Source organism: Alosa sapidissima, chromosome 8 (assembly GCF_018492685.1).
Source record: "Alosa sapidissima isolate fAloSap1 chromosome 8, fAloSap1.pri, whole genome shotgun sequence".
NCBI lineage: Eukaryota > Metazoa > Chordata > Actinopteri > Clupeiformes > Clupeidae > Alosa > Alosa sapidissima.
In genome coordinates this window covers 23,618,033-23,645,334 of record NC_055964.1, presented here as the reverse complement: position 1 = coordinate 23,645,334, position 27,302 = coordinate 23,618,033, and the positions used below count along the sequence as shown (strand labels likewise).

Genomic DNA, 27,302 nt, shown 5'->3' with positions numbered 1-27,302 from the left:
TGAGACAACAAACCATGTGGACATATATTCAGCTATAAAAAGATGTTGCTCTGTAAAATATGTTACAAGCACATTGCAAATCACACAGAAGTACAGTACATAATAGCTATTTTGAGATATTTGTCCAGTTGTGATAATATGACGGCAGTGAAAATAATAATGATGGTGATGATTAAATTATATCCAAAGAGAGGTGAAGAGGAAGAATCACAATGAAATCTGGACCATCTCATTCAGTGTCCGTGTTTTTCCCCTGCTTTCCTGTCAGTCTGAATCATGACTGAGACAATGTCATAATACCGCGGTGGCACAATAGCTGATCTTAGCGCTCAATCAGAAGCCGCCGCTCTGCTCCTCTCCTCTCGGTGTTATCTCCATTTACAATATCAACATTTCATTTAGCTCATCGGGCTCCAGGAGCCTTTGAGGCGGCCTCCTCTCGTCTCACTTCCTCTTCCTCCCTTTTTTGTGCTCCCATAATGGGACTTTTCAGATGGGTGATTACCTGATTCCTTCTTTTTTTTCCCCCCCTCTCTCTCTCGCAAAACACTGTAGTGTCATTTGCCATTAATGGACTGAACAAAATTACGTGACTCTGTCAAAAGTGTCTGATGTAAGGCAATGATGATGACGGCGGCAGTCGAGAGGGGAAGACAGTAGCGTCACTCAGGCAGAAGAATACGAGGATAACACAGGCTCATCTCAGAGCCATAATGGCCTCCCACGGCCACCACCTCCACTCTCTCGCCATTCAGAAAACCAAAAAAATGGGCCATGGTGATATGCTGATGCAGGATTTAGGCACTTTTTAAGTATATTTTATTCATCCGTTGTTTGCTAAATGCCATATGAAATATGTATGGTCTGAATATGACTTTAAAGTTTAATGGCGCCGGCTAGGGTTTGGGAAGAAGGTGAGCATCTTTTATGCTGAGCATAGACGATGAGGCCGAGTGTTCAGCCTCCACCATTAGGATGACCGTCTCTCAAGGATGGAATGGGTGAATGGGAATAGATAGATGGATGGACGGATGGATGTGAGAGAAGTGAGTGGACGACCACAAGGGCATATAGATGTGTGAAGCATGGCATGGATAGACACCTCCCCCCCCCCAATCCAACTACCAATTAGGTAACAGTGAAGCCACTTCCTGTCGGGGGGAGGAAAGGCATGTGGATCGATCCAACGCGCCTCGCTGGCCCCCTCATCGACCCCTACCGCATCCAAGCACCAGATGACCGCACTAATGCTAGCGGACATGCTCATGCTAACGGCTAACGCTGTGTCCTCTAACCTGCACCTGATCTGCATTTAGAGGAGAAAGAAAACCTCATTCATATTGGTAGAATTCTCCCCATGCATTACAAACAGGCCATGATGCAAGTATGAGAGGATGGCACTACATATTACATTGTGATGTTTAATTAAACCTTCAGCCTGCTCTGTACACAACACACACACACACAGACACACACAGTACAATGTTAGTGGGGGCTTCCTTGGTAACACTTTACTCCAGTGGAGCTGAAGCATGATGGGACCTGACAGTTGCGCCCGGGGCTTCCCTGGAGAGGGCGGAGTCTCCAGCCAGTGTGGGGGGCAGGGGCGGGCAGAGCGCCGCAGCTCTAGACTTCCTGTCAGCTCACCCAGAGTTTACGCACACTCGCAGATGTGCATGCACACACACACATACATTCAGACAACTCCCCTACACACACACACACACATACACACAGACACACACAATTTCTTGTCACACAATTCTACACAAAGGCAACCCCCCACATACACACACACACACACACACACACACATACAAACAGACAGTTCATATACAAAAGCCTTGTGGTAATCATGCACATTCAATGTGCGTACAAAAGCCCTCAACTGATCACAGATGCATGCTGTGCACGTGTAATCCCATCAAACTAACTTAGCATGTTTGTTTAAAATAACACACACAATGAAAGTGGAATATATAATAATATATATAATGTCTCACACCCACCCACACTCTCTCTCTCTCTCTCTCTCTCTCTCTCTCTCGCTCTCTCTATCTCTCACACACACACACACACACACACACACACACACACACACACACACACAGGGCACTGCATGTAGCCCACACATGTTAACAGGGTTTGACAGGCCATGGAGACTTGGCTCGGTTTCCAGATGTTCTTGCCGTAACATTTGCATCGGAGTCATCACTCTGGCAACATGCCAAAAAACAAGATGATGTTGCTGCCATGACGACATGTCCGTCAGGATGGGGAGGGGGTTACGTCAGTTATAGGAGGGTCGATGATGAGGTGAAGGATGAAACAACCGGAACCAGCCTGACTCATAGCACAGGTCATATAAAGTATTCATCATAAAATGACCAAGGAGACAATTCCTTATATTACTTATTATATGTCTTAATACAAATTACTTAGGATTGTGGGTGAGAATTTGAGTTGTTTGAGCATGTACATAGAACTGAAAGCTAAGGGACTGGGAGGACAAATTTGCTTAATTTGACAAAAAAAAAGTGCATTAGAATTGAACCTTTAATTACAATCCTCCTCACTCCAGTATAAATGACAGCCACTGGTTTAGAGGAGAATGCAATGGGAAGCTAATACGTATCAACAAAAATAGTTCAACACAGCCTGAACAGCCAAAGCACTACATTACATAGTAACAGCCCATTGTTTTCCTTTCTGTAGATAAATATATGAGAAACGTGGGAATGACATGGACATGCTCTATGCATTAGCACAGATTCATCAGTCTTACATGGTAAAGACTTGCATTAATAAACTTCACATTCAGGCAGTGTTCAATTAGGAGTTCATCAATTGTTGACGAGTATTCATACATGTTTCTGTATACATATATAATATATAAAGAAGCCATGGCCGTGTGCCCTTGCTTTTTGCAGTAATGGATGACACTAATGTGGTGTTTGGTGTTTTAAGCCTCCAAAGTCATCTTCCAGGCAACGCTGCATGGAAGGCACTAGGGTTAGGCAAGGGTTAGGGTTAGGTGCCTTGAAGTCGACAGTGGGGGCTTAAAACACCATCGAGCCACTAATGTAGTGCCGTGGTTCTAACGTGTCCATTTGATTAAGTGTAAGTGACAATGTGGTCAAATAAAACATGTAAGAGCATGTGGTCAAAGCGCTAAAAAATGTTGAGAAATGTCCTAGAAAAGGCCTAGTGTAGAGCAGCATAAGTTATGGTATGATTACATGACATGTTCTTCCCTTGACTATCATAAATACAGGGAAGCTGCTGATAGCGCTCAGAGAAATGATTCTCAGCTTTGTGAGCGGTGCAACACCATGAGTGACATTCTGCTCGCTTGTTGATTTGTTTGTTTGTTTGTTTGTTTGTTTGTATTAAAGCTAAGGGATCTCATCAAATGTAATGCAGTGTCCAAATCTGATTACTGATGTTTAGAGTGGACAGAAGCATGAGCTGTCCGTGGTGCTGATCTACGTTCCAGCTTCAGCCTGTCAGTAAGGTCACAGCTACTCATGCTGGACCTACAGAGCTTTTTAATAGATTATCTCTTGGTCTTTCAAATCGTCTTTCATTGGTCCCATTCTACTGTAATAGGACAAAAAAGTCTTGATATTCTGTGAGTAGCAACTGCTGCATATTAGGAATATGTGTTGGTTTTGATCCGTAAAGTTTAATAAATTCATATAGATTATATTGCTAAAGTGGTCTTAATGACCATTATTGGTGTGTCATATATGATCTGGACTGATGTTTTAGCTGTTGTGTCCTATGAATTCATGATTAAACAGCACCCTTACGTCCCTAGTCTGGTGTGACTTTCTCCAGTGATGGCAAAATGAAGGGGTTAAAGGTTAGCCTGGGTTTATCCATTAGCACAAGCATGCAGTCTGATAGCCATGAATAAAATATCTGCGAGCATGTTAGATGCTGGCTTTTATGGGGTTTAACCAGAGGCTTGGGGGGGGGGGGGGTAGGAGCAGGAGGCACAGTATCAGACTGCACAACCCCAGGCATACTCCAAATCCATTACTCACCCACTACCCCAGTACCCCAACCCCCAGCTCCCACTACACCACTGATTGTACAAGACAGTGGCCACACACACACAGTTACAGTTACACACATACACATACACACACATTAAATAGCACGCCCCCATGCACACATAGAAGGAGAAAACCACACATACACACACACACACACACAACGAAATAGCACGCCCCCATGCACACAGAGAAGGGGAATACTGTGCACACACACACACACGCACACACACAACACACAGACAAGCACACATGGACAGCATGTGCAAATGTGCATGCAAACACATATGCACACAAACGCAAACATGTTCATAAATAGTGAACACAAAAATTGTCTGCACCCAACATCTACAACCCACCCACACACTCGCACACACACAAACACACTCACACAGACTTACAGTCATACTCCACGCTTTGCATAGATTAATTTTGCAGAGCTTACTAAAGACTGTTGCCAGGCAGATTAGCCCATACAATTTTGCCATAGCTTGGATATCCTATGTAAATATACATACAACAAACAAGACTTGATACTCACGTGCGCTTGACGTATGGCTAATAGCAATGAATTAAACACTTTCATGGCTCAGTGACGGAGGCAGACAGGGTTGTGGTCATTGACCATAGTAGAGTGGGACACTGGAGGACAATTATATCAATTGTAAAACCCAGCAAAGAAGCATTGGTGACTACCCCACCCCGACCCTAACCCTTGCCCATCTGCACGATGGCGTCCAAATGAGTGATATGTTCTCGCGAGCACATCTGGATTTGGGTCTAGAGTTGTCCGGCCAATTTTCTTGTCATATTTGTGGAGTAAGGTTGCCATTTGTAACAGCTCACAGCGTTGGTTTTGAACCCCACCTGAACCATGTCTTACGGCTTGTGGGCGCATCTATGGATTCACATACCCATATCTGACCCATAAGTGTGCGCATGTTTGAACATGAAGGCATGCAGGTGTGCGTGGTAGTGTTTGCCTTTGCACCCATGCGTAAGAATGCATGCATGCATGAGTTGTGTGTGTGTCTGTGTGTCCATGTGGATATGCAAAAATGCAAATAAAATGCACATGAACTGTGTTACACTTAAGTATAGGAATCTTTTAACATGTACCCACGAGGGTCTGTATTTTGTCCTACTCATCCTGCCAGTATTAAACATTAGTCGCACAGAGGATATATTAATGTGTAGAAAGAGCTAATAAGTGTTTACAATAAATGTTCACAAAAAATGCTGAATTCAAAATTAATTTTAATTTTGTTTGTTTAATTTAATTTTTAATTAAATTAATTTAATGTGTATTTATAGACACAAAATATTGCCAATATCTATTAGCTATGGGGCAGGTACAGCAACATTATCTCTAAATTATATATATATAATCATTTCAATTAAAAATATATAACATATTACATACAAATAATGTATTTAAAAGTGTTTAAAAATGTACAATCCTCGGTGCTTAATTATCTATAGCGTTTTGATGAAGGAGACCTTTTCCCTTGCCCTAATGCAAATACCAACACATGGCATTTTAGTGACATTTGGTGGGTCTCGTTCACAGGCGGTGCGGTGTGTTTTGGATAATGTTTAGTGCTCTGTGAAACAACCTCGCCCGGCGCCCAGCTCTGCGGATGTGCACTGAAGCGCCAGAGTTTTGATTGTGCTGGTCAATGTGCACAACTCTGTGACTTTATGCCCCCAAGACTGAGTCTAGACACGAGCCAGCCAAGCTGGCCTCCTGACCTACATCCTACAGTTACTACTACCACACACACACACACACACACACACACACACACACAGCATATTCCTCACCACCACAGGGAGAGATGCAGAGAGAGAGAGGGGGAGAAAGAGAGAGTTTAAAAAGAGAGAGAGTCAGTCATTTGAATAAATGCAAAGCAAGAGGGAGATAGAGGGAGTGTGTGTGTGTGTATGTAGGGGAGAGGAAAAGAGGAAGAGGGAGGACGACAGAAAAAGAGAATCACAGAGAGGAGAGGAAGCTTTGCCGTGTACAGTTGAGGTTAGCTGAGGTTATGTGGAGGTTACAGTCAGAGAGGGAGAAATAGAGAGAGGGAGAGGGAGTAAGAGAGGGAGAGATAGAGGGAGGGAGAGATAGAGAGAGGGAGAGTTTGGGGAAGGGGAAAGCATACACATGATGTCAGAGTTTGGCGGGGGGGGGGGGGGGGGGGGGGGGTGGAAGAGACAGCTGATTACTGAGCAGAAACAGCAATGGAAATATACAGTAATTGCATCTGTATTTCTCTGATCTATACTGTAGCACTGTCACCATCATAACATGACAATGATCAACAATGCTGTTTACTAATGCAGTGAAAAATATTGAAATATTTTTCCTGACAAATTTGTTGTAAAAAGGAATTGGCAGAGCATACAAAATTACACTTGGCAGAAATCATTCAAAGAAAAAATCTCAGAGGTGCATTTGAGCAAATTCTGTGTTCCTTTAGAAATGTTTCCCTTTTTGTCCGAACAATGGGAGATGGCATCCATCAATAACAAAGAGATTAACTTTGTACTCCTTCGTGTGGCTATTCAGCATATCAACTGGACTGGACTAACATGTATTCGTGTAATTCAATAGAATTGGATGTTTTTGTGTTTGGGCTCCAGACAACACTGAACTTAACTGAAAGCTCATCAGGCGTGTATAATAGCAGACAAATATAATTTCTTCTCCAGTCTGCAATGTAAATGTAAGTGTAAGTCTAAACATCATGGCACTGTATTTTCATTGTGTGATGTTCAGTTATCACAGTGAGCTATATCATCTACAAAGTCATAGACTGTGTAGCAGTAGTTCTGCTTTTGATATGAAAATAATATCAAACACAAACCTGATAATGCCTGTAAAAGCATAGTGGACGTACTTTCTTATCACTTAAGAACTTCTGTGTTTCTTTCCTTCTCTTTCTTGCATTAAACAAACACACACACACACACAGAGAGACACACACACACAGAGACACACACACACACACACACAAATACACACATGTGTGCATGCAGTTTCACAAAAACACAGAAGGGGGGATTGTTGTAGCTTCTTAATCCTCAAGATTAACAACTCATTTTACCTCAGCCAAAACAATGAGCGATGACAAATTATCCCTCCACCCCCACCCCCAACAGTCAAAGGTGATCGTATTAGAACCGGGTGTCGCAGGACTCCTGGAGAGAGACAAATACATCCCCAAGCCTTCTCACTCTTAGCAGAAGGAGTTTGTTTTCAGTTAAGGGAACAGAGGGGAGCTGTTTGAGCAGAAAGGGCCTCTTCCTAACGTGGCGAGCGGCTGGGGTTCTTTAAGTCTCACCTTGTGAAAAGCTGAGGACTCCTACGCATCCTCTCCTGGGCTGTCTGTACACTGCTGTGTCCGACCCGACTGGCGTACCCGGCTTTTCTTCCGCTGTATACAAACAACTGGCATAATCTGGTTGTTGATATCCAGCTGTGCTGTGAAAACGGTAAGGCAGCCCTTGGTTAGTATGGTTAGTTTGGTGAGTGCTTTTTTGTTTTTGGTGAGGACTTTATCTACATAAATATTGCTCCCAAAAGAGGGTCCTCCGAGTTTAATGAACACATTCTAATTGCACATAAAAGGTCATTATCATCACTCCGATTATCATATTCTTACAGCATCTTATGTTAAACTGCTTAAACGCCTAATCTTGTATGTGTGCAGTAAGAATTGTTGCTTCATATAAAACGTTCGTATGGTCAAATGCCCTCTAATCCCTCTTCTAGACTCAGGATTAAGCCGGGGAGGACCGAGTGGGAGGGTGAGGTTGAAAACACAACTTCCCCCACCCACCCACCCAATACACACACACACACACACACACACACAGACTGACACACACATCACTCACTCAACCCCTATTTCCCCCTTCATACAGCAGCATTCATACAATCCACATCTCCAAGATTAGAAGTGCTTAGTGGCGTGCATTTTGAACAGACAGTAAGAGGATCTGCTGAAGAGAGGAGGAGTGGAGAGGAGAATAGAGGAGAGAAGGAGAGAGGAGAGGACTCGGTCCAGCAAGTGCCACCGACAGCCTTGTCATTGCCCTGACTCCATCAAGGAAGATGAGAGTGACCCTAGAGGTTAAAGTCCAGCCTGGTCACCCCCCTCCCTGCCAATGGACTATAGCTGGGGGTTTGTCAGAGGAGGGCCTGTCATTGTGAAGTATCAGTGAAAACATTTAAAGGGCCTCTGAAAAGGGCTTCTATTGTTGCTCTCTTCAGTGGGGCTACTTAACACTCGTTATGAGAATCAACAATGACCCAAAATTGGTTTCACTTGGAGGCTTTTTGTGCTAATTAGAATAGAATAGATAGATAGATGGTAGAATAGATGGCTCAGTGTGTGTGTGTGTGTGTGTGTGTGTGTGTGTGTGTGTGTGTGTGTGTGTGTGTGTGTGTGTGTGTGTGTGTGTGTGTGTGTGTGTGTGTGTGTAGGGTGGGAGGGTTTGGTTGTGTTAGCATCTGTCAATAATAAAATGAGTCAATTATATTTTCAGCAGCTCTTGTAACGGCATTGTCCTTGTTTGGATTTAAGTTCCCACACCAAGTATCCATCTTCCCATTGTCTCAATTCACATTGTGGAAACACTTGTGTCCAAAGTAATCCAACAGAGCAGTGAGCTTCTCAACAGTTGCACTAACTGTGCTAGTTGAGTAACACTTATTAACCATAAAGTTTAACATTAGCATTTAGTCTTTAGTCTAACATTAGTCTTCCTGGTATGATTGCTTTTAAATCAGCTTAATTTATTCAGACCAGCAATTATTTTCAAACAGATTGTGTGACAATCAATGGGTTGTTTTGAGTGTCATGTGTCTCTCATACAGTCACTTCACATAACACACATAGTGGCATAGATAACACTCAAGTTCCTTCCCTCTCTCTCTCCCCTCCCTCTCTCCCTCCCCTCCCTGTCTCTCACTCTCTCTTTCTCATCCAAATCTGCCCATCAGAAGTTGCTCCAGCATTACTGTAACTATGAGGCACAATTTCCCCTTTGTCTCATGTTTGGCTTGTAAGACAATCAGTCTGTGAGCTTGTCTGTGGTCTCCCAAAACAACAATGGAGTGCTGTGGCAGAGCCACGTCCTTTGTTTCGCCTGTGTGGCTTTTGTCATCAGGCTGCCATATATTCTTTGGTGCCCCTGGCTTGTTTAGCCTTATTGTTTGAGAGACATGCATGTATTTTACTACTAGCATGTTTTAAGTTGGTTTATGCTGGTTAACTCCATATGAAGGCTTAAGGTACTAGTTAAAGGTTTATGTGGTATATTTAACTGACTAGAATAGTACTGTAGTTCCTAGAGTGTTTGAAATCATGATCTCAACAAAAATAACAGGCGCTGTATTACTTTGCATTACTATACACATATATTACTGTATGAGAAATATTTGAATGGATACTGATACAACACAATATTTCAGTTAGAAACATTTAGAAAATTGTGATGATAATGTGAGCAAGGAGAGATTCAAAAGAGGGCAACAAGAAAGAGAGGAAGAGAGAAAAAGAGACAGAAAGATGGAGAGAGAGGGAGAGAGGGAGAGAGGGAGAGAGGGAGAGAGGGAGAGAGGGAGAGAGGGAGTTTTACTCTAGACATCCACAGTTACTCTGTCCCTCTTAAGGATGCAGTGAATAATTCAGGCCTTTGCAGAGGCATGTTCCATTACCTCAGACTCCTGGCAATGTTCAGAGGTTAGCACAGGCTGCACAGGCCCTCAGAGCCCAGCCATTAGCCATATCTAGCCGTCAATGGGAATACATTAAGAATACACACTCCGTACAGTCAAAACCATCTCTGAGAGTCTGGGCATTAATGTCTTTCAAAGATGGAGCAAGGCATGAGGCTGTTTGTTCATCGCAGAGATAACCAAGGAGCTTGCAATGAGTACCTCCTAACGAGGTTCATTTAGGTTTAAGAGAGAATAGCAAATATCAGTGTTGCCTATTGAACTTCGCAGTCAGACGTTCTTCATCAGACCAGAGGACCTAGTCTCCTGCTCCTGGGCCAGGCTGCCCATGGCTAGTATGGCACTTGTGTTCTGGACACGGCCATGCACCTGCCTATAGTGTCTTCTCCCTCTCTCTCACACAGAGACACACTCTGTGCTCGAGCTGTGACCTCTCCCTGCACTCTTGTCACATGCACACTGCTGTTCCTAAAGATTCACTCTAATGAAGACTCCTTATTAACAAAAAAGCTGCTTCAAAAATCCTTAGAAGTCTCTCGCCTCTCTCTTCCTTGCTCTCTCCTTCTCACACACACACTCATTCGTTCTTTATTAATCAGAGGAAGCAGAAGAGAATATTCAATGGCACTTGAATGTTTCCTGGTTCCACAGAGGCGAAGGTAGAGCGCCCTGCCGCCCTGGTGCGAATACACCATGCTTAGCCACCGCCCAGCGTGCCTAATGGCGACGGCACAACATGAAAGCACGCCTGAGCCGAGACCACAATTTCATATGGATTCAACATCAACATTTATTAAGCCTCGCAAACTAAATCGGCGGCAAAAAATTATTCCGAGATTCTTTGCCCCGGGGCCATGCGAGCATATTTTAATATCCCACAAGAAGAAATTACACACCAAAAGTAATAGTAGATTTAATATCTTAATAGCTTCATAAAAAACATGGATAATGCAGAAATCCAATTAAAAATCAACTGATTGGCATGCTGTTGAGAATGATATAGTCCCTTTTCTCTTTTTTCTTACGGTGCACTGCCCTTATTAAGCGTTCTGATGAGGAGATAGGTTATTACTTTTAATACAGATGTTGCAGAGTGTGACTTATTTGTTAAATTGTTCCCTGCCAGGAATCTGAGTGGGGGCACACCCTGTGAGCGCGCTTGGTGGGCGACCAGTGAAGAATCTTTTGAATCCATAGCTCCATGCTCTAACGAGTTAAGGACCCATAAAACAGAACGCCTGGAATAAACGTGTTCTGTGGCACTAACTGAACTGACTAACTGCCATTTTCACAGTTTCTGATGTAAGTAAGGTCCGAATATGTGGACTGGCATAAAGGGAAAATGTAAAGGATAATGTAATAATGTATGTAATGTAATGTAAGGGATTTTTTTCATTGCTAAGATATCCAAAGTTTACCAAGAGTTGCTAGGTTGACTGGTGCAGCTGAATGTATTTTCCTTTAGACCTGTGTAAAACTGTTTACATGTGTAGATCAGTTGCGACTGCACAACTCTGTATCACTTACAAATAATTATGGGAAATTGTAGATTAGAATTTACCTTGTTTAATTACGAGCAGTTAATTAGTCTAATTGGATTGGGTAAGGAAGCTACCATCAGCAAGCCTGCAGGAATTGCCCTGACACCAGAGGATTCTCAGCCACTGGGATAGAGTTCACTGTGTGATATATAGCAAGAAATTGAAAGAGAGAGCGACAGAGAGAGAGAGAGAGAGAGAGAGAAAGCTGCCCAGTGAGAATAAGAGATTAACAGCATTATGACAGGGACCATAATAAAAACTGTCCTGAGACGTAAGGTGTGGTTTACCATTTATACTTCTGCCTTTTTGAAGATTTTAGACTTTTATCAACGGAAAGACAGATATCTGTCTTACAGCTGCACTACATGTGCTTGTTGTGCTAAACATGAGCTTTCTTGGCTCCTCACAAGCTGGCTACACAAGCTGGCTCTGTTGACCAGCAGTGAGCTCTCTATATGCTGGAGAGGGGAGAGAGGGCAGTGAGCTCTCTATATGCTGGAGAGGGGAGAGAGGGCAGTGAGCTCTCTACATGCTGGAGAGGGGAGAGAGGGCAGTGAGCTCTCTACATGCTGGAGAGGGGAGAGAGGGCAGTGAGCTCTCTACATGCTGGAGAGGGGAGAGAGGGCAGTGAGCTCTCTACATGCTGGAGAGGGGAGAGAGGGCAGTGAGCTCTCTATATGCTGGAGAGGGGAGAGAGGGCAGTGAGCTCTCTATATGCTGGAGAGGGGAGAGAGGGCAGTGAGCTCTCTACATGCTGGAGAGGGGAGAGATGGCAGTGAGGGGAGAGAGGGCAGTGAGCTCTCTATATGCTGGAGAGGGGAGAGAGGACGCTTCCGTCTGCGCCGTTCCAAGGTGACACTCCAGGGCTCCTTCAGGGCTTTTCCTTCCAATTCTTTTTGGGATTGAAATTATGATGAAGTAATTTTTTCCCAGAAAATTGCCTCTGTCACTTGTGGTATCTCTCTGTAAATTTCTCAAGTGTATTTTCCACCCTTCCTCCCTCCCTCTCTCCCTCCCTCCCTTCCTCCCTTTCTCTTCCTTTCTTCTCTCTTTTCTGAAGTGAAAACTCAGAGGGCTTCAACACCTATTCAAAGTCATTCTCCTCCTCGCTTCCTGCACATAAATACTGTATGTTGGTGGTGGGGGGGGGGGGGGGGGGTCATATACGTCATATTACAGCATGACATGATAACAACAACACGGTAAAACATACTTTATGTATGGGATTATGTAGAGCTATGCGCTATGAGAAACAGACTCACTGAAACACAAAAAAAACAAACTCTGTCAGCCAACACGGCCTCTTCAGTGAGCGCTAACAAAAACGAATTCACACAAATAAACACCTGCTTGTTACCGCCAGACAACCATCACGGCACGTGTCATTTGAGAGTAAAAGGGGGTTCCTCTGAGACAATGTGCCCTAATTTTTGATTTCAATAAAAAAAAAAACCTAGTCTAATTATATTTAAGTTAACTTCCTGATGGTCGACTCAAGGGCAGAGGAGTTGTATAAATATGTGCTAACCTTAAAAAGAAGACTATCTGTTCATTCTCTCTTTTCACTCTCCCTGTGCATCTCTCTCTTTCTCTTTCCCTCATTTCCTCCTTTTCTCTCTCTCTTTTCCTTACTATCTTTAGAGTGTAATTCTCTCACTATTTCTCATTCCTACTCAAACATGATGACCTCCATTGAGACATTTCATTCTTCCATCTCAACCTGATAATCACCCCCCCCTCCCCCCCCCCCCCCCCCCACACACACACACACACACTACACAGTGACTTCCCTTCTACTCCTAGTGAAAGACACTTTTCAAAAAAGGACTAAGAGAGACATTAACATTAGCATTAGGAAAGAGAGGGCAGGAAGAACGAGAGGGGCAGATAAACAGCAAGTCTAGTGAGTGAATGGAAAGGATGGATGGAGAGGAGAGGAGAGGAGAGGAGAGGAGAGGAAAGGAGGAGAGGAGAGGAGAGGAGAGGAGAGGAAAGGAGGAGAGGAGAGGAGAGGAGAGGAGAGGAGAGGAAAGGAGGAGAGGAGAGGAGAGGAGAGGAGAGGAGAGGAGAGGAGAGGAGAGGAGAGGAGAGGAGAGTGAGGGGGTGGGGGAGGGGTGGCGTGGCGTGGCGTGGCGTGGCGTGGCGTGGCGTGGCGTGGCGTGGCGTGGCGTGGCGTGGCGTGGCGTGGCGTGGCGTGGCGTAGAGACGAGAGGAAGAGGGATGCTGAGCGTGGTGTTCAGGGTTGGGTTCTCTTCTGTGTCTTAGGGTTCTAGCCCTGTGGGCTCTGCCCTCCGCCATACCATTCTGCATGAGTAGCTTTTAGACACCATATGGCAGGGGAGATCTTCAGACCCACTCGTTGCCCTCTTCTCTAACTCTTCTATGATTCACTCTATAGAATTGTGAGGTCATTTCAGAGTAAAAGACCACAACATCCATCCATAAATGGATAAATAAATACATAGATATGCATACATGCATCAGCTGAGAGTATGTGATCCAAAGGGTTGCAATAGCCCTCAATAATGTGGCCATGATGCATTTATGGTTGTTATATGTCTGGTGAAAATGTGAAAGTCCACAATGTCCTGTGGTTAATACGCTCACTGGGGGGACACAGGACAGAGTGTCTATCAAGGCAAAACACCATCCTTTTGTCAAAAACACACACAAAAAAACCTTTATTGTCCTCCCACAGAGTATTCTCCAGGATGGTGCTTCTCCCCAATCTCAATTTGACCAGTCTGGGCCTTTGTCATGCTTGCTTTGGTCATTACATCACAATTATGAAGCTGTTCATACAGGAAAATGGAAAATGGAAAAAAAGAGATAAAATGTAGGTCACAGGCAATGTGCTTGGGGCAATTTATCTTCCTCCAAGCCCTTCAAGCCCATGACTCTCTCCTCACATCCCCCCATCCAAAGGTGAAAAGCAAAGTAACACTTGGTTTTTATCAGCAAATACATGGCTAAACAATTGCCATTCGGTCAATATTGTATTTGAAGTTACACCAGTAAAATCTACAAAACAGTAGATGTCATTTCTGTGAAATTAGGCAGTATAGAAAAACTATCACTGTCAAATATTCACTGTAAACCTGCTTGATCTGTGCCTCCTAATAGGTGAAACCCACAGTGGTGATATGTAAATGCAGTATTAGGAGGCATGCGTTCCCTAGGGGTCAAGTCTGGGCCGTCTGGGCGGAGATGGCAGACTACTACAGGGCTCTATATTATGTCTGTTTGGCTGCCTTAAATAGCGTGCCAGCACTGCATCTGTGCAACTTGTAAAGCCAATGTCCAAGTCTGACTTCCGACAACGCATTGTATCATAGGATACTTTTTTGGAACATTCTAACAAAACAACTCGTAGAATAAACGTTCCTGAGTGCTGGACATATTGTCATGATAAGCTTTTGCAATACTGGATTTTGATATCACACTTGTCTTAACAATAGTTATATACACTACAACACCATGTTTGCCATCCAAGACAAACACAAGTGTGAGGTGGCCTAAAGTTTGGTTCATTATTTCAGCTGCACTAAAATGTGCAATGTAGACCACAAATGTGCAGTGTAGACCACAATTCTGATGGTCCATAATAAGCCCATAAAGTCAAAGTACTAATTTGAGTTTATACTGAAGCATACTGACATAGATACATTACTATAAAATAGTCTCATAGTATAGAGGCATAAAGGATTCTGTATGATCTTCTTATGCCTTTTTGAACACTTTTCTCTAATCAAATTCTATATGTACTACCTGTTCAGAATGGGCTGGAGTTTGCATCTCGGAATCATGGTCCAGGGCTGCAGGCAGGGGCAGAGGTCAATGCACCACCCCTATGACTTCACATCTGTAGGAGTTATGCTGTATGTGTCACACTTATACTGAGTGTTCCGTGCAGTTTTGCTGTTGTTATATCTAGTGAAATCTTACATTGTGTGAGTATATGCATAACCTAAGGTTGTAACTAATATGTAATAACATGCTGTAATGTAATACACTCAATAGGGACATCCAAACATCCAGACCTGAAATCTATTGTAGTCATTCAGAAGATATGTTTCATCATATCTCCAGTGAAATGGACCAATGACTTTTAACGTAATTATTTATGGTGAAAAGGTCAATATTTGTAAAAAACAAAAACAACATGCAGAACGTGCTAATTGAAGCCAGTACAGGCTGCAGACTGAAAAGACATATCCCGTTCCCCCCTCCAGCTCTGGTCCACCCAGCCTATCACAGCAACTCTCAGTTTTGACTGACATCTAAGTGGGCCAGTCCCTATTTATGAGCTTTGCATAGTTTAGCAATAGTAAAAATCCAGCCTCACTGGGGAATGGAGTATCTCTGTGATGCAAGTCCATGCTGGTATAGGTTTACAGAGGACAGAACATTGTCTACATAGATTTGATTTTTAGACAAGTAAAATTATAAAATGAATAGCCATGTCTCATAATAACACATTGTGTATTTATCTTTTAAGTAAATCTGAACAAGTTCCACACAAAACATGAATAGAAGTGTCAGTGAACCCACACATAGCTGTCACGCTTCATCATCCACCAAATAAAACTACTACATTTCACTTGGCCCTCCTCATGCATAATTGATCTAACTAATTATTTGTTAATCCTGTAAATTGTGATGTAACTTCATGAATCTTACTTACTGAATAGCAGCATGAATTAAGACATAGTTAAAACCTGCGAGCCCAGATAGGCCTAGAGGCACTGACAAATTGCACTAACAAATTGTGATTGTAAATGAATGAGTTTAATAATTGTGAGCATACAGGTGAAATGTCTTTCACAGGGAATTTTACACACTTTGTACACGTATTAAACATCATATATCTAAGTGTCGTCATGTGCCAAAACAAATAAACATGTTTATTTTGTTAAGGGTTTATATGTTTTTCATGTTATAATGACTTAACATGATTTGATATTCCGTTCTTTATAATAACCAGGTTTATTTGTAACGTGAGATCTGCAAATCTCAGTTTTAAACACAATTCAATTGTCTCGTTAAAAAGGAAATTCATATTAATGGCTAGGAGATGCACACTGCAGCGTGACAGTCTTTGCACAGTGTATGGCTACAAGTTGATGTCTGAAGACGCCAGAATCTGGGCGGAGCGGAAAGCTGTAGTCCAATCCGAGCTTCCGTAATCCTCCCTGTACACTCTCCCCTCCGCTGGCGGAAACAGTGAAAACCTCCGTTGAGTATGCAGGCGCAGATGTCATGTGAAAACCCGCATGCTCGCCCGTCTAACCGCACAACTCAACCGTCCGACCACCGTTCAGACCGGCACGCTGCTATATGTTCTGTTTGAAGCTGCCTACACGCTCTGGAATGCTTTTTCGCAGACATCAAGATCTCTAACAGCCACCCCATCTAAACTTTTTTGCCGAGGATCTTGCTTTTATAATTCTTTATGTTTGTTTCTTCATGACTGCTGCGTTAGGGAGCGCGTCGGCACCACTATCATGCGAGGTAGGAATGCAACTGTTTCTGACAGCTGATTTAAATATTGAATAACTGAGAGATGTCCATCGAGGTCCGTTCAAATATGTTCTCCCGACTGCTCCTTATTACACTGGCCCGCTTCCGTCAACTGAGGCGCATGGCTCTAACAGTTATTTCAACTCTTCAAATTAATAACAGTGAATCTATTTTGAAAACAAAAACAAACTGTTTTAGGATAAGTTGCATGTAGCGTCACATTTGCAACAACTTGTGGTGCAAATAACCTGTACAATTCCCGAATTAGTCGCGTTAGCTCAACTCACAATTATTATGTCTGTCGTTGGTGTCGACAAACCTTATGCAACTTAAAGTGAACATGTTCATTGATGTGGTCTGCTTGTATGGGCTGGAGCTATCCGTGCCATTATTGTTGGTCTGTGGTGTGTTATTCTGTATTGTATACCATATGGTAATCCCACTTGAAAATAGCAAATGCTTCACCCATATTCATGTGCAGGGTGCACGCTGGTTAGATATGGAGTGACTAGCGTGCGCTTAAAATGCGTAATAGTTGTACCAACGTTTTAGGCAACGCACTATAGCTTATTTGTAGCCATGATCCAGATTGATTTCAGGGACAGACCTTGCTCAGGGTGAAATGTTGGAGTCCAGTGTGTTCTTGTGTGTCATGCGTTCTACTGACCCATTTCTATCAGTCAGGCGCCGCTTCGTGCTGGAAACGCCGAAGTGCAACCTCATAACCCGGGTTCAAGCGCGGAGCAGCATGCTCGCCACCTCACTCCTCTCCATTTAAAATATGTGTTCTATCTGTTTTAATGTATTTATTTACTATGGTGTTATAATAATCCTTCTATTGGAAAATCAATTTTAAGAGTCGTGATGGGGGCTATTCAAAGCTACCATTCGGCCTATTTATATACTATCATACTGGAAGCAACCATTCTACCATGCCTTGCCGTCAGGCTACTTTGTCTATATTATAGGCCTACCTATTTAGCAAGAATCCACTATTGCAATACATTTTCACTCAGACATTTAAAGATAAATTCCAATAATTTCAGAAGCTTAAAATGGTCACTGTAATCAAATTTCTCGGTTGGATAAAACCAAGGGTTTAGAGTTGCCTGAAGGTTTCATTGTGAACATACCACTTTGTTGTCCCCAGTAAATATAGGATATGTTTTCCATAATTGTCATATTTGTTTATCCAGTGTACTTGTGTATGATTGTATATGACTAACATCTTTTGTCCATATTCGTCGACGTGTTTAGATTTGTTGGTTTTTCTTTTTCTATCTTGAGCAAGTATAATGTAGCTTACTGTTAAATTATCACTGATGGTGTAGACTGAATAAGCTGAAATAATGTGTTCGTTGGAGTCAGACTGCACTCATAGCGTATGATTGGGTTTAGGTTTTATTCTGTATAATTTTTGTTATAGGCCTACTCAATTATGTTCCTTTTTTATTGAAAAAAAAAACGAGGGGGACCACTGCCATATATCGCTTTCTCATTCACCCATGATTCATTTAATGTGCCCCCCATGGACCAGCACAAAATCGTAGTCTACAACAGAGTCCGGGACGTTGAGGGGCAACCATACCTACAAATGGCCCCCCAAAGCATATCTGGGTATAACCCTCGGTGCGGCCAAAAGGCTGTTGTCAGAAACCATTACATCAGTTTGCAGACCCTGACAGAACTCTAGTTTCCCTCAATTCAGTAAGTCTGGCCACATGAATTACTCACCACTTGGCCTCACAGAGGCCTAACGTCGAGTCCAATGTTTATTTTGATGTACTACTTCATTTGACGTTGTTTTGATGGTATTATAGGTAGGCTACAGAAATAGGTTTTGATTTGCCTTAACTGCAGTGCAAAGTCCATGAATGATTATTATGAAAATCATTACTTACATATTTAGGCAACATTAAGTCATGCCGTCCATTGCTTATAAACGAAAAACTATTTAGTGAAAATAGGACTACACATTTAAATTAGTATTTAGAATATCATCGAATAAGAACGGTTTACACCACACTATGTTTGATAACTACATAAACGAGCCTAATAATAATAAGCATAACTAGGCTACCCAAACATGCACAATTTGCGATTAATCATGTTTTCATCATGATTGTCGATAGTCTACCCCAAAAAGTTTTTAACAAGAGGACGATATTTTTTTCGTTCAGGTTTGTATCAGTTTATTTCCTGATACCAATAGCAAATTTGCCAGTCATTAGATTGTCTAAAAACTATCGAATATTAAAGTATAACAGTGTTGGTACATTTAAAAAGTAAGTTTTGTTGGGATCTCATATAGCCTATAAATATCGGCATAAATTCTGCTGTAGGCTAGCTATGTGTGATTTAAGGAATGTAAATCTTGCATGTGATGTGGATATGGATTAATGTGTAGATACTCCAACAAAACAACATATTCTTAAACTTAAGATAGATATTACGTATATATTATTGTTTCAGTAATGTAGGGCCGAAAAGCGCATTTGCTGCAGGTCTTGTCAAAATAATAAAATGGGTTAAAATCTAGAAAAGGACACATATGCCTATATATTTCCTTTGGGAATAAAACGTAGGCCTATCAGGAATTGCTTTTTTTCCTCTGTAAAATTGAGAAGAATAATTTTATCGAACACCCTTGGGTCTCGGTCTCAGGTTTAATAAGTTAGTTTGTAAAAACGGAGTAAAACCGAGCACAAGTTTTGAAAGTGTGTGCGCGCACTCGCGAATGTGTACAGTAATGTGGGTAGATATGCCATTTAAACTACGTTTCCCTAAAAAAACACTGATCATAGTATTGCTTTCCCTTATTCAAGTACTTTCACATACACACACTGAGACGCATTTGTCGAGCCTTTCGCCTTCATGACATGTTGCTTGTTATGATTCACTTAGCGCTAGACTTGCTCCGGGGCCATCTCTTTTTTATGCAACAATCCATTGCTTCTCAGTTGGGTTCATGCCCAAAGGTCACTAATGCGAACACTGAGAGCCACTGGGACAACGGGGGAAGGGTGTCAAAAGAGGCAGTAGGCCTACCAATCACAACCCTGCACTCTCTTCTCTGAATAGGGTTTGACTTATAGGTTATCATTAGTGACTACTTTAGGATGAGGTGGTATGATGTACGGTCTGTTGAATAACTTATGTCGGGAGTGCTCTTGTCTGTGTGTGTATTATGTGTATGCCTCCAGTTTTGTTGTTTGGTGAGTTAGAGTACATGGATATGTAAAAGCTGTCATGTTTGTGTTTGAGTGGCATTGATGTGTGTGGTGATTTTATTGGATGGGTGTTTGGAACCTAATGTGAGATGGATTGTTTCATCTGGTAACATTATATCCACATCCGTTTCTAGGCTCCTCTCTATTTCCTTGTCCAGTGCTGCTCTAGGGCTGGTATTGGCTTTCTCACTGTCACACGCAGATCACATTCAGAATCTGTTCTCTCTCTCTATTTCTTTCTCTCTCTCTCTCTCTTTCTCTCTCTCTCTCTCTCTCTCACACACACACACACAAATAGAGAGAGAGAAAGAGAGAAAAGGGAAGAGACCCATGGTCAGTCTCACAAACATAGGCATATGCATACACACACTGTACACCACACTCTCACACCTCTCAGCACACTTTCAGTTGGTCTTAAGGCCTTACTGTGCCTTACTGTGCCTCAGTGTCACCCTTGTTCTGGCAGTTATGGCACATTATGTCTTTCTTCTATACCTCATCTGTCTATATGAGCTCGGCCTCCCGTCATGGCATTGGCTTGACCTTAAGGCAGCGTCATATCAGCGTCCGGCCGGCCGCGCAAGTGCGCAACCTGGAGCACCGGGGCCTGCGAAGCACAAACAGGCTGCAGTACGCATCACTTCCCAATGCCAATAGCATTAGCATCAACCGGCGGTCCCAGGAGGGGGCATCTCCACATTGATCTGGCAGCCTCAGCGAGCCGGGGCTCTGTAAAGCATGGGATCAATTTGGATTTATTTATTTATTTATTTATTTATTTTTCTGTGGTGGCGCGGGACCATACATTTAGCCATAATGACTTACTCAACATGTACGTGATTATCTGTCATGTGTGATCAACTTCTCTGGATAGAAGAGTTATGTACACAAACAACAACACTAGCCCTGACATGCAGAATTCTAATCAGCTAGCATCAGATACAACTTCACACTAACCATGTGTGCATTTGGTATTATTATTATTGTTATTATCATTATTATTATTTTTATTATTATATTGAAACTAATGAAACCGATGGGTCAGTCTCAGAATCATCATGGTGTGTGCATGATTGGCTGTGTGCTTTTCAACACACTAAAAAACCCTTCAAGCACTGAGCTATATTTGTCACATTTATTTCAAATTGTATTTTTCTCCAGTGGCATATTTAGTTTTTTTTTTCTTTTTGTTTGTTTGTTTGTTTGTTTGAAAAATGTCTCCCTTCACATCTGACTTGCACACTGTACTAAACTGAACACCTCTCATCTTTTTTCCTTCTTTCTCTATTTCTCTCTCTCTCTCTTCTCCTGCCAGCATTGAGCTCCTTGGCATATTGGTACTTAAGTCATGCAATCATCTGTGTGTTTGCTGTTTTGTTTTTTTTACTTTTTTCCCTCTCTTTTTTTTCGCTGACTAATAGCCTAGACTTACGTAACTTGTGAAAGATTACACAAAGCCCAGCCAGGAGTCCTAATCCCTTAAAGTGAGGCAGAGAGTGTGTGTGTGTGTGTGTGTGTGTGTGTGTGTATCGGGTGTTGCACCAGCCCACAGCAGCGACAACACATTTTGGAGCCCCCAAGTAGACCTCGCCTCAGCAGACATTTCACCTTTGTGACCGAACAATTCACATGGCCTGAGTAGTAGCGAAGACTTGTGATGATCTTGGATTTAACATTCAAAACTGACTGTCTTTGGACAGCTGTCACGGAGCAACAAATATGTGAAATTTCAAATAAGATAGTCACACCATGTTACCTGCATAAACTCAAAAATAGTAACAAGACTTAGATATAGACAGACAGATAGATAGATAGAGTACTTTATTTATCCCCCAAGGGAAATTTCAGCTTGTGTGTTTATGAGTGTTTTTTCAGAGAATGTCTATCAATGTGTAAAATGTGTTTGTGCCGCCATCACTGTTGCTGTTAGACTGTTTGGGGGTTTTGGTGTGTGTGTGTGTGTGTGTGTGTGTGTGTGTGTGTGTGTGTGTGTGTGTGTGTGTGTGTGTGTGTGTGTGTGCATGGCAGCACTGGATGCCGGTGCGCGGAGTAAACGTGTTTGTTTTTGACTTGGTTCCCAGTGGCTCTGAGGCGGGATGCCATCTAGGAGAGCTCTCTCCCCACACTGGTTCCTGATTGTATTACTTCTGTGCGACTGCTCTTCCCCCTGCTGGGTACAATGAGCTCATTCATCTAAGAAAATGTATTTTTAATCTGTATTTGTAACTTTTTACCCATCATATTTGCTTTGTTTTTATGTAGGCCTATATGAGGGAATTGATATGGGCAGCCCAGGCGTTTCGGTGTCTACAGTACCAGTGTGACGCGGGATGTTGGAGGACTTGGTGGTTATTGCTGTTGTAACACTGTATTTTCAGGTTGTCATTGTGCATGCTACTGGCTATAGTTAGCATGAAGGGCTTGAATCATGAACTGGGCCGAATCGTGAACTGTAGTGGTGAATCCATTCATAGCTCCGTAATGCTGACTGGCCAAGTAGACCTCAGTAAAGAATCAGCCTGTGTGGTGGTGCACTTATCCTTGACTAAAGAGAATAAAGAGGATGAATGCTGCCCTCTTCACTAAAAGAGAGAGAGAGAGAGAGAGAGAGAGAGAGAGACTGTCACACATCGTTATGTAACAGTGAAATCGGATCTGGTGTGCTGTTCTCTCCAGTCGCTGGTTCTCCGCTGTGCGTCTGTTGTCTCTCTCAGACTCCTTTGCCTACTTTGTTTCTTTAAAAACCTGGGTTTGTTTATATTCTGTGTGTGTGTGTGTGTGTGTGTGTGTGTGTGTGTGTGTGTGTGTGTGTGTTTGTGTGTCATGTACTGTCATGTCTAAGTCTTGCTATGTATTATTTCCAACAGTGTCCGCTATTGTGTTGTGCTTGAGTTCAGTGTGCCATGTTAATGTTAACTTTAAAAATCTCCATTCATGTTCACAAAACTCAGGAAAGGAAAAAGCAGCTTAGCACAAATCTATCCCAGCCTTAGAGAGAGAAGAGTGAGAGCCAAGCTAAATTACAAGCAGTGTTGCAATAATTCGGCCTCGTCAGCTTTGCCTCCTTACGGCCATGTTAATCTTTTGCATTGTTACCTAGTTTTGTGCTGCCTAAAATTCCAATAATACTTTGCATGCATTTTGTGTATACAGTGTAGGTCTACAGCATTTAATCGATTGGTTGGCAACTATTAAATTAATCTCCAACTACTTTGGTATCATTAATCAGTTTGTGTCAAGGAAACTACCTCAAAATGTGATCTCCTTAAACTTAAATATTTTCCGTTTCATTTACTCTTCTCCAACAGTAAACTAAATACATTTGGCATGTGGACTAAACACAGCATTTGAGGACATATTCTTGGGCTTTGGGAAACACTCCTTGACCTTTTTATTCACCATTTCCTGACAGTTTATTCTTGATTAATTGACTAGTTGTTACAATTAAACAACTAGTCAATTAATCAAGAAAATAATCAACACATTAAAACAACCATGAAAATAATTGTTAGTTGCAGCCCTAATGCAATGTTTCAGCACACATGATTAATAAATCGACTGATCGACTCACAGATCTCCATGTGAGAAGAGAAAAAAGAGAGAAATTAAATAAGCTAAAACAACAATAAGGAGAAAGAGAGTGAGTGTGCGTGCATGTCCATTTTTGTGTATGGGTATGTGTGTGTTCGTGTGTGTGTATGTGTGAGAGTGAGTGAGTGAGTGAGTGAGTATATGCGACACAGGTGAACAGCGGCCACAGATTGTCTTTGCAATCAATTTGGCTCTTTCAGAGAGAGGCTCCTGGGGCCACTTTGGGGAAGGACCTCGTTAGACTGAATTAAATTGTGGCCTGAGGCGAGCTATTACCATCCTGTCCTGGGAGAGTAAGCTGTGAGCTGAGAGGTACAGTTGATATGAAACACACAGACACATGGCCAGATGCACAGGCAGGCTCACATACACACTCTCTCTCTCACACACACACATACACACACACACATACACACACACAAATGCTTGCACACACACACACATACACTTTCACTCTCTCCCTCTCTCTCTCTCTTTCTCTCACAAACACATACACACACACAGACACACACTCACACACACACACACACACACACACACACACACACACACACACACATACATACACACTCACTCACATGCTCACACACAAACACACACAGACACAGATACATGCTTGCACAAAAGCACACATGCACACACTCCCACCCAATCAAAGACAAAGACCCACACATAAAGGCACAAACCCAGAGAGTCACACACAAGAGCTTGCCATTGATTTGGCGGATCTGCCGACCAAAGACAAAAAAAGATTCCATAGTAGTACTGCGCAGCTGAATGGATGCATTCTTTGGAGGTTCCTCTCTGGGCCTTTGACTACATTTCATTTCTCCTGGTCTATTTTGAAGTTCATTATCTTCTTCTCACACGCTGTTACTAAACAGCATGTCTGCGTTGCTTATCTCTTATGCTGCCTGTTCCCATACTCTCCCCCACACCTCTATCTCTATATGTCTTTCTCTATCTCCTCACACACAACACAAACTCACACGCACATGTATACAGAGAGCACACATACACATGCACACACACACACACATGCACACACACACACACACACACACACACACACATATATACACGCACACACACACACACACATATATTCAGAGACCACACATACACATGCACCCAAATACAGACATGCACACATGCACTGCACACACACTAACAACAAATACAAACATGCACAACCAAACAAACACACACACACACACGCACATACAGAGACCACACATACACATGCACAAACACACACACACATACAGACATGCACACGTTCACACACACTAATACACATACACACGTTCACACACATATACAGACATGCACAGGTGCATACACACTAAAACACATACCTGCAAAGCGCGCACGCATGTGCGCACACACGCACACACACACACACACACACACACACACACATATTCAGAGACCACACATAAACATGCACCCAAATACAGACATGCACACATGCACTGCACACACCCTAACACATACACATGCACACACACACACACACATACAGACATGCATACGTTCACACACACTAATACACATTCACACACAAACACACACATACAAACATGCACAGGTCCATACACATTTAAACACATACCTGCAAAGCGCGCGCACACACACACACACACACACATTCAGACTTACTCTTGCTCTCCCGTGCCTGCCTCTCCTTTCCCTGTGTGTCCATCTCATTTATCTTGTGGCTGAAATAGCAACAGAGATGTCAGGTTACGTAACAGCAGCGCTGCAGACAGGAAACGTAGACGTGGATCCAGAGAGGGAGGCTGAGGGCAGCACAGCCTGGAGAGGAGAGGAGATGAGGAGAGGAGATGAGGAGAGGAGATGAGGAGATGGAAGGAGAGGAGAGGAGATGAGGAGAGGAGATGAGGAGATGGAAGAAGAGGAGAGGAGATGAGGAGAGGAGAGGAGATGGAAGGAGAGGAGAGGAGATGAGGAGAGGAGAGGAGGAGAGGCAAGGAGACATAAGGAGAAGAGACGAGAGGAAAGGAGAGGTGAAGCTGGAGTTAAAGGCCATGGTGGAGATCAGGAATCTGTATCTCTTTCACCTCTCTCTCTGTGTGTGTGTCTGTCTATGTGTGTGTGTGTGTGTGTGTGTGTGTGTGTGACGGGGGGCTGGGAGGGAAAGCAAGGAGTGGGAGGACACAAGCCCAACACCATCCATCCCTGACAACATGCTCCTTCCCTCAGGCTGAGTGGCTTACTAACCCACTTAAACAGTTTAGAGGCTCACACACACACACACACACACACACACACACACACACACACACAGAGAAACCCAAGTGCGAACCATGTGGCCTAGCTGCTTTCAGCCCAAATAACACTAACTTTATTCACATGGGGACCAACAGTGAATGTTCTCATGTACTCTGTCTTTGGACCCCTTTGGTGCTTCTTTTCTTTATCGAACATGCTTCACGTCTTTACATAGTTGGCTAATCATACAGAACCTTTATGTATATGTGTGTACATTACGTTGCCAGTGTATGGTGGAATGCCTGCCTGCGTCGATAGGTGCTGTATACTACGTTTGTGTGCCGCTCGGCAAGGTCAGAAGTTTAAGGTGCTTGGTAGCGACTGGCACAATGATCTCATTTGTTGTCTATCGCCTGGCGATCCAAGGAATTGCTACTCGTGAAGGGCTGAGCAGGGGTTGATGGGTTCATCGAGGCGATGAAAGTCACTGGGGTCAAAGGGAGGGAGGGGCTTTAAAGGCTCAATGCAGGGGGAAAGGGAGGGGTAATAATCAGGGTCTCTGACCACTGGTTTGCTTTTCTTAAGTAGTAGTTACTCCGACACACAGGCAAGCAGAAAGGCATGCATGACATGACCCTTGTCATATACTTGTCATATACTGGCTTTATGTTGTCTCTATGTATGTTTTCTAATAGACTAATAACAATCCTTTTCCACGTATGGTTTTGCGTTATGTGATTCTGAGATCAGTTATTTTTCAGTGTGATTCTGTCAGTTATCTTTCAGTGTGGTTCTGTGATCAATTATTTTTGTTATTATATATGTATTTGTCTGCATGTGTGTATGCGCATGTGAGTGTGTGTGTGTGTGTGTGATACCTTCAGATGTTGGCTTGTAGCCAGCAGGACCCCTTCTGCAGTCTCTCTGTGACGGCCTATCAGAGCGCAGAACAGCCATTCCTGTGTACGCCACAGCTGATGACAGCCCTACAGGGACACACTCTCGGCCAACACACACACACACACACACACACACACACACACACACACACACACACACACACACACACACTGTACCGAAATGCACAGAAACATGCCTGCACAGTGCGTTCACACACACACACCCAACACCAACGCAAATCTACAGACACAGTGAGGGTGGAGATACTGGGGGCTGACACATGAAGGCATGGCCACACACACAAACACGTCACACACACACACAAACACACACACACACACACACACACACACACACACACACACACACACACATGAAGTGGCAGAACAGCTGACTGAGGAGAGGTCGGGATGCTCTCCCCCCTGCACTCCTGTGAGCCTAAGCAACATGATGCAATGCAGCCATGAAACTGAAACTAAAA

At 43.0% G+C, this 27,302-nt stretch overlaps 1 protein-coding gene across 1 annotated transcript in view; it reads left to right on the top strand.

Moving 5' to 3' along the window:
• The first annotated feature begins 16,607 nt into the window (after positions 1 to 16,607).
• rorb (RAR-related orphan receptor B) overlaps positions 16,608 to 27,302 on the top strand; it is a 30,280-nt gene continuing 19,585 nt past the window's right edge. Inside the window, exon 1 of the mRNA XM_042102414.1 lies at positions 16,608 to 16,856. Within this exon, the coding sequence (XP_041958348.1) occupies positions 16,619 to 16,856 (238 nt within the window). The 5' untranslated portion in view covers positions 16,608 to 16,618. The remainder of the gene's footprint in view (positions 16,857 to 27,302) is intronic.